Source organism: Drosophila innubila, chromosome X (genome assembly GCF_004354385.1).
Source record: "Drosophila innubila isolate TH190305 chromosome X, UK_Dinn_1.0, whole genome shotgun sequence".
NCBI classification, from domain to species: Eukaryota; Metazoa; Arthropoda; class Insecta; order Diptera; family Drosophilidae; genus Drosophila; species Drosophila innubila.
The window spans coordinates 17,120,568-17,129,701 of record NC_047626.1 but is presented as its reverse complement, the minus strand read 5'-3'; the positions used below and the strand labels follow the sequence as shown (position 1 = coordinate 17,129,701).

Genomic DNA, 9,134 nt, shown 5'->3' with positions numbered 1-9,134 from the left:
TTATTTTATAATTTTTTAATTGAAATTTGAGCAAATTTTAATAATATTAGAAACTCAGACTCGAGTTAAAACCCGAATTTGTTGAGCAAGAAACCAGTGCTAAGATTAACAATAAAATAGATATGCAGACTTTAATAGTAGATAGCAACTCTTTTAATATTGAATTTAGTTAATTGTTAAATTGTGTTTCGTGAAACGCTTGCGAATGCAGCACAAACAAGATTGCGAATCGGAATGTTCGCAAGAGATTAATTGCAAAAAATCGTAAAAAAAAAAAAAAAAAAGCGAGAGTATCTGCGTGACTTTCAACGTGATTATAAATTCTGTGACTTTCCGGCACTTCTGAGCTGTCACCAAACATTCGTCTAATGCTAACGGGAAACACGTTCAGGTAGAACGTCCAAAGACTGTGTGCTCGTCTCTCCCTCTCCCTGCGTCTATCTAACAGTAAATCCCAGAAAGCAGTAGAACAGCATAAACGCTTCTCAGTTCGCACTTGTTGTTGTCCATTGGCCAAGCCCAAAGCAAAGACCCCACATGCAATTTGCATAAGCTGTGCCGAAAGTTTTCGACTGAAACAAATTTGCCAGATGACTTTGGCCTAAACATCGGCATACCCGCTGCTGCCGCTGGCCTGCGTTAAAGCCGAAACAGCAACTCAAGCAACGTGAAGCGATTGTCAACTGACAAAACATGTCCCTGCTCATGTTCGTCACATTCCCATTGCCTACAGCCTATACTTTTCGTATGTCCTCTTGAAATACAGACATATATACAGAGTATATACTCATATTGCGTAGAGACACTGTTCAAAAAGTTGAACATTTTAAAGATCATCAAAATATAATAACATTTTTTCAAAACTTTCAAGGAGCACTTGCAATATGAAATTTAATATGAATAATATTTAAACTAAAAGTAATAATAACAAATTATTAATTATCAATAATTTGTGCCTCACTAATTTTAAAAGTCAAATACTAAAATACTTAAACATAAATTACTTGTCCACTATTTGAATTTATTTCAGTTATTCCAAAAGGGATTTTCAGAAAAATTTTGATATTTATATATTTAAAATATTTCTTAAATACCACAAATAGGAAGCCAAAGAAATCTTTAGGAAATTGTCGTGCCGAAGTATCCTTTACATAGCTTTAAGATATCCTAATCCGTTTTTACACACTCTTATATAATAAACAAATACACAATACATTTTATACACCATCAAGCACTAGATGGCGCCAGTGTTGTTTTCCCCAAAGAATTGCCGATTAACTCCTGTATTTATTATTCGTTTGTAATGAAATTCGTAGAATAAATGAATAACATTATAAAGTATTTTCTAAAGACCAATATGATTAAAATATAAACTATAAAATTGACATACAGATAAATGATATTACTTATCAAAAGATAATAAAAAGAGATAGTTCTATCAGATATTATCAGAGATATTATATTATTAATATTTATATTGCTTATAGAGTCGTAGTCTGCCTGTAATAAGGCTGCTTTTCAATGGAAAATAAAAGAAAAAACCGAAATGCATTGAATTGAAAGTGTTAGTTTTGAACTGTTTTGCTCAGTGAAGTAAGTTGCAAGTTTAGCATATTAAGTGTGGCAAGTGTGGCAAGTGTTGTATTGTCTTGCCCAAGTTGTTGGCTAAAAAGTGTTTGACTGATGCGCAAACAAGTATATAACTCAAGTTGCTGCAAACTGTTGAAGCAAAAATCATGCTAGTAATCAAGTTAAAGTGAAACTTCCCCATCAACAAACACACACACACACACACACACACACACACACACACACACACGCATACACACCATGCGTCGATAATTGAGCAATTTACACCACAAGACGATAGAGATTCCGAGAGTAGTCGGAACAGGAGTAGGAACAGTTGCGGGAACAGGAACTGGGGAACTGAAACTGACCCAAGTCGACACTCGTCCCAGGACCTTTGACTCTGTGCGTCGACATTGTTGGAATGCGATAAAAATGTTGAGATTATGTAACCGAAATACTTTCAAATCGAAATCGACCAATATAAATTCATGGCTTAGACACTTGCACATGCCAGCGTGCGGATCTGACATTGTGGAGTATTGGCTCTCGGTTTGAGGTCGGAGTTCTGAGGTCTGTTGGCAGAGAATTCTCATTCTCTATGCTGGATGTTGTATGTTGAATGTTAGATGTTGGCAGTTCGGTCTCGGCACGGAAATGCTGCCAAATGAAATATTGTACAAAATGCCAGCGCACAAACAAGCTGAGTTGCCATTTTGCTTTTTGTCCATTGTCCCTGACTATTGAACTGGGGGGAACTACGGATCTATCTAGACCTCAGGCCGCACAGTGCAAGCTTGAAACAATATTTTATGCTTATATGGTTAAAAATATTTATTAGTTTGTTGTTTACACTCAGTTCATCTCTCTCTCTCTCCTCTCTCTCTCCCTCTCTCTCTTCTCTGTCCCTTTTGGATTTGCAGTTGCAGTCAACATCCATTTGAATTCCTTTTTATGGCATTGCATTTCGCGACATGTGAAATGTTTTAGCCACGATCCCATTAAAAGGCCAACTGAGTGCCCGTCTTACCAACCTAACGGTGCCTCTCTGATGAGGGAGCCCAACTGTCAAAATGCCGCCGAATAAACGTTTAAATTTATTAATTGCGCTTTCAGTTTGACGCGCGGAATTTAATCTGACAAAGTGTCTGTCTGTCTGTCCGTCTGTCTGTCTGTCGGACAGTGTTCCCCGCGATAATTGCAGTCGTTAACTGACCAGACTTTAACCGGTATTCCTCAGAACCGATCAAAACACTTGGAACCTACGCAAATAAAGAGTCAGCCCAAAAAGAGATAGAAGTTAAATAAAGAAAGGTTGGGCGGGAGAGAAATGAACAAATATGGAGTCAATACTGAAGTTCTCAGTTCAATATCATCACATCAGTTATTTATGCGGAAATGCTTTTAAGAGTATAAATTTATTTTTAATTTTATTAAACAAAATTAGGCATTAATCAAGAGCTCTTCTTTTTTATGATAGGCAATAAAAAATTTCAAAAAAGGGAAAAAAAATAACAATTGCTAATCAGCTATGTTAATTATTATCCTAGCAGTCAATAAAACAATTCAATAACAAATATCACATGAAATTGAATATTTTTATGTTTATTATTTATTACATCAGCGGATAAAAAACACGTAAAAACATAAATAAAATTAGTCAAGCTATATGTATGTTTTTTTAGTCAAACAAAAAAGTGAACAACTTAATTAAATATTCAATTCACTTTAATTATCTATATATTGTTTCGCATTAATAAATCCTTTGTCTATACTCTAACGTTTAAACTGTGCGTACTTGAATTTAAAGGACATTAAGAAACATTAAGTTCTTTTAATGATGCATTTATATTTGTAAGTAACATTTAACTGACCATGACTCATTTCCATTTGGATTAAATGTTTTAATATGTAATATCTTTTCAATTTCAATTTTCAATTTTTCAATTAAAATATAACATTTTAATTGCTTTTTGTATACAATTGAAAGTGTGATGATCTTTAAGATGCTCTTAATAAAGTTCAATTATGCCAGGTTATCGGCATTTAAGCAATTTAATTATGAATAAAATTATTCAAATGTGGTCAAAATTCTAGCAAAATTATTAAGACAATTTATGAGAAATTCATGAATAGTAAAGCATTTCATTAGATTTGTGTTTATTAAAATTTAATTGACTTTATTGATTGATGAAGTTGAAAATACAAAGGCAGCTCGCAAATAATAATGGTACTCTTATTATTATTATTATTGTCCCGTTGACAAGTAATTGAAATGGATAAAATTTTTGGGCAGCTGGCAGACGCGTTGTTGTTCTGTCATCGAATAAATCGAATGCACAGCGTTAATAACAATGACGATGACTTTGATTGAGACCTCTCTCTATGGGCCGACTGGCATTTATCACCCATTGCAGTCATTGAGTAGCCGCTCCATTGTCAAGGACACACACAAGTGTTAAACATTACCAAAAGAAAAAAACAATGGCGAAAAAACAGCAAATAAATCAGCAAAACAAAAAGAAAAGAAAAGTAAAGTAAAGTAAAGAATGGCGCGAAATGAACGAGAAGCGTTGCACTCAACATGGACAGAGGCAGTTGTCCATATCGATGGCGATATCTCTGAGGCATCTCTGATGCTCTGGAAAAATGACACGACTCACTGCCCCGGTCAATGAACCGTAACACTGGCTTTTAATGAGCCTATCGAGGGGTGCAACTGTAGTTGCACTCACGGAAAAAAACGAAAAAAACTCCCACGAAAACGTGTATTTTGGATTTCAAGAATTGCTTGTATTTTTTGTAGCATCTTTCGTTTGCTTGTGCGTCTCTTTGGCGCCACTTACATAGTTAAGAGAACTGGGAGAATAAGAAGTTGTCTTAAGTAAGGTCTTTAGATTTAACTGTAATCTTATATAATTTTATATAAATAAATTGAATTTCAAATGCTTTTAGTTTCTTTTATGAGATTCACGAGAAATTTACATAGGCAGTAAATTATCCAGCTTAAACAAGTTTTGACAGCCTTTGAACTTGAGTTGTGTGCTCTTTTTGCTCAGTGTACAATGTACATATAGATGCATCTGCGGCCGACACACATTAGAGCCTTCGGCATCGGCATCATTGACGACACATCAAATGAATACAAAACAGAATGAAAATCAAATCGCGAGTTCGTTCAAAGTTTGCACTTTTGTTCCCCTCTAAATTGCTGTCAAAATCAAAAGACTGAACAAATTTGGAGTAAGAGATTTTTGGATTGAGGGATTGCGGATTGAGGGGCAGGGGTCTGATTTGGGTAGGAGTTTGCGAAATGCCAAATCATTGGCATTGACGTGCGAGCTCATTATTTGGCTTTCTTTAACTTTAGCACATTTCTCATCTTTTACTGACCGAAAGGCTTTATTCTGGGTATAAAAAGCCGACAGCAAGCTGCAAAAGGAATCAATTATTAAATTTGCAGTCAGGCATAAAGGTCTTGAGTGTCCAGAGATAGAGAGAATGTATCGTGTTGCAAGGATAATGTCGTGGTTGCAACTGTTGTTGCTGCTCCACGGTCTCAGCCTGTGGGTCGTTGAGGCACGCTGGACAGTGCGTCCCAGGCGAACCACTAGCACCACAAGCACAACAGCACAACCCGACCGACATCAACATGTGCATCATTGGCCTCCATTGATAGCTCCAAAGGCGCCAGCTCAGTCAACTCAGCCACCGACTCCGTCTTCGACTCCGACTCCGCCTCCAAATCCTGACTCATTCGACTCCATTCGCTTGATTGAAGACTTCGATCAACGTTCGCCGGATGGACAGCATGAATACAGGTTATATATACTGCTGGCAAATCCTTGAACTTTTCCATCTCACTTGTTGACTTCTCTCACAGATATCAGCTGAGCAATGGAGACACGCGATATGAGCGCACTTTTTGGATGCCCGTGGGCAAGAATTGGGTGCTGGCCCGTCGCGGCTACTACTCGGTGCCTTTGCCCAATGCACAATATTCGACAGTGTTCTATAGGGCGGATCATCATGGTTACCATGTGGATACGCGTAAGTATGGGGAGTTGTGCTGCGGGCGGTACAATTGACGCTTCAGTGTGTGACCGAGCGTAAAATTTTATGCCCAAAACGCAGACACATTATCCGGAGAGCAGCCGTTGTTGCCCCGCACTCTGGAGGTGCCCCACGACATGTTGCCAGTTACGAAGTCAACGCCAACAGCTAAGCGAAATTCAATAAGCGTGCTAGAGCGTAACGAGGATGCTCAGATGGCCGTGGGCAACGCAACCCAAACCCGGACTCGAACCCGAGCCCAAACCCAAACCCGAACCCGAAGCCAAAGTCCTACCGATGCCAAAGTTCAGGCTGAAGTCCAGATCCAGCAGCAGCAAAATGTAAGCTCTTCTCTACTTTCCTCTCCCTCTCCCTCTCGCAGCTATCTCTATCTTGACTGACAATATACGAAAACCATGTTACAATTGCAGAGGCAAAGCCAGAAACTGAAACAGAACAAAACCAAGCCATCAACTGTGGCCAAAGTCGACGACATTTTGGCAACTGAAGTTGGAATAGCAGCACTTGATGTTGCTGATGATGATGATGATGATGTTGTTGCTGATGATGGTGATATGACTGAAAGCCAGCAGAGTACAAGGATGTGAATGTGGATGTGTGGATGGATACTTGGTCGTAATCATGGTCGGTAAAGTGACATCAAATAGCTGCACGTGTGACTGGCAAAATGCTCCTGTTCCAACTGCTCCTTCTCCTGTTTCTGTTCCTGTTCCTGCTCCCACTTCTGCCATTGCCACTGTCCCAGCCAGTGGCTTTCCACATCACTCTGCTCAACTGCCAGGCTTCAGTTGCTCCAAATCAAATTGAAACAATTGCCGCATCCCCACTTGCAATTGAGCACAGCTGAGTTAGCCTGTCGAAAAGCATTTTGTCTGAGCTGCGTTGGTAACACAATTTACCACAGACCACCAAGAACTGACAGCTCCAAGGACCAGGAACCAAGCCAAGTCATCGACACCACATCATTATATCATCATCACTGTTCATGATCATATTGCCATCATACTTCAAATTCAATTTCAGTAAACAAATTCAATACAAATAATGTCAAATATATCCATAAATACGAGAATTTCGTAAAATAAAAAAATTTCTTTAATTCTGTAGCATATTCATGTTTCAATTCAATTAATCAAAGACAACCAAATCCATTTGAATTGTGTTTTATTCAAAAAAAAAGTTGTCTGATGGCAAAGCTATCAAGATATATCAGTGATAAGATATCAATATTTGAATGTAAGCGTTGAAACAACTTGTGAATTTATCAGGTCAACAAAAGGATACTCATTATACAGTTTAAAGTACATATTATCACGATGTCGACACTGAAAGTCGTTGAATAACCTCAGATGAATACACTTGATTGGAAAATTAATTTTTTTTAAATTAAAATATATCTTTTAAAAAATAAAAAGTTCTTTGCCAATTTTCCACTTGTCCACAACAATTTTGCACAACATCATCAGCAATATTTCAGCTTTAATTTGAATCAAACTGACTATGCTAATAAATTAAGTATACTATTTATTAATATTTTAATCAAAATATAATTAATTCAATTACAGTTCATGTTCGACATAAAAAATAAATAAGTAGAAAAGTTACTAGATATCCAACACAATTTCGTTCCTTCATCAACTACAACACACACACACACACACACACACACACACACATACACAGAGGAAAATTCACATAAAGTGTGGAAAGTTTAAAGAGAACTTTCGAGAGGTAAAGCTGTAGAAATGAGCGAATGTCTGTGTTGTCGTTAACTACATGGGGGATTTTATCCAAAGCTGGCAATTTGGGAGGCTCATCATTATCAACTTAATTATCAGCATCGTTATAAGTGTGCTCGACTCGGCATTATGCTCATGTCCAGTGCCAGCATACATATGACAACGGTTCGGTGCTTCAGGGAATTTCCAGTATCCTGAATATCAAAAGCCAAAAATCCAATAAGATGAATTGAGCGGGATGGAGAACGGGGATTGTGAGTGGCAATGCCAGTATTTGGCAAGTAGCTACGAGTATAAATTGAAAAAAAAAAAAAAAGAAAAGTGTATTGATGCTTCAATGGAAAACCAGATTGTCATTGCCATACCAAAAAATGTTCGAGTTCAGCAAGCACATCTCATAACTTAACCGCATTCTGAATCTGCGTCCGCCCCCATAATTTGTATTGCCCTGTGGGAGACTCAAACAATTTTGATGCATAGAGAGAACTGGAGAACATTTGGTCTTTAGTCCCAGGCGAATCCTTTGAAACTCTGCCATGTTCTCAGTTTCAGATGCTCCAAGTTGATGTGTAGGTCAGTCAATTTGTCAGCTGATTATTGAGTTGTTAAGTAATTGTAATTGTTTATTATAAATTAAATGATATTTTATATGAGAAATTAATTACACGTTGAATATAGAGTATAATTTTCAGCTATATATTCCCAACAAAAGATTACAAGGCATAACAGGCAAGTTCGAATTTTATTATTAAGTAACTCAATATACACATTCATATTTATTTATTTTATGCACTTAGATATATTGTTGTGCATTTATGATTGGTAATCAGAGTAAATAAAAAGTAATAATAAAGAGTAATAAAAAGTAATTTAAATGACAAATAATAATTAAAAGCTAAAAAAAATCATTTAAATAAATTTTTTTAAAGAAGTTTTAGATTAAGAAATGTACTCAGTAAACTTCACATTTATTAAGATTATTTTAATTACTATTAAATATTATTTTTGATAAATATTGCGAATATGTTATTCCCAATTTTACATATCTATTTCTATTAACAACTTCAAATTGTATTTATTGTATATTGTGAAATATTCATAATAATTAATTTTATAAAATTTTTGTTTTAATATTTCTAAATATTAGGAATATTAAATATATTATTAATTGCAGTTATTATTAGACCACATACTCCAATTAAATGTTTCAAAATGAAGTTTTCATTTGAAGTTGAATGTGGAACGTCAAAATGAGACTGTTTGGGAAATTATGTGTAATTATATTACTTTTGAAAGGAAGAGAGAACACAAAGAACTTAGAGTTGGGGCTGAGTGTGCTGCTTGTTAGATTTAAGTTGGGGTGGGGGTTGAGTTGTGGGTTGTGCTATAACCCGCACCCTGATTCGAGGCTGCTGCTAACTACCATAGCAACTGTGAAGCATAGCTGCTCCTGCTTGGATTCATTTGTGCAATTAGAATTCAAACTGTATAAGAACTAACTGCGCTTTTTATAGCACCAGACGTGGCCCATTCCCTTCAGTCCCCTCAGTCCCCTCAGTCCCTTCAATCTCTATACCCTGTGCGTTGCGCCATGTGCTTCAGCAGTTTCCAGTTAAGGCAACGGCTCGTGCATGAAAGCCAAAGATGCCTGGGGCAAACCATTCATTCCACCATTCGTTCATTCATTCGTTTAGTCATTCACACGCGTTGTGTCGCACTCGTTCCGGTTTTGCAGGGGGATTTCGGTTTCGG

The 9,134-nt window shown here is 36.8% G+C and overlaps 1 protein-coding gene across 1 annotated transcript; it reads left to right on the top strand.

The window, feature by feature from the left end:
- Positions 1-5,091: 5,091 nt before the first annotated feature.
- LOC117787569 lies at positions 5,092-6,754 on the top strand. The gene is made up of 4 exons (XM_034626123.1): positions 5,092-5,390; positions 5,453-5,619; positions 5,704-5,963; positions 6,054-6,754. The coding sequence occupies exons 1-4, from the start codon at positions 5,092-5,094 to the stop codon at positions 6,228-6,230; spliced, it is 903 nt and encodes a 300-aa protein (XP_034482014.1). The 3' UTR covers positions 6,231-6,754.
- The last annotated feature ends 2,380 nt before the right edge of the window (positions 6,755-9,134 follow it).

What these genes read in the sequence shown, in the direction of transcription:
- LOC117787569 (XM_034626123.1), top strand. Translation starts at nt 5,092, where the DNA reads ATGTCGTGGTTGCAACTGTTGTTGCTGCTCCACGGTCTCAGCCTGTGG. An exon ending in GATGGACAGCATGAATACAG is followed by an intron (nt 5,391 to 5,452) that starts GTTATATATACT and finishes CTTCTCTCACAG; the next exon opens with ATATCAGCTGAGCAATGGAG. An exon ending in TGGTTACCATGTGGATACGC is followed by an intron (nt 5,620 to 5,703) that starts GTAAGTATGGGG and finishes CCCAAAACGCAG; the next exon opens with ACACATTATCCGGAGAGCAG.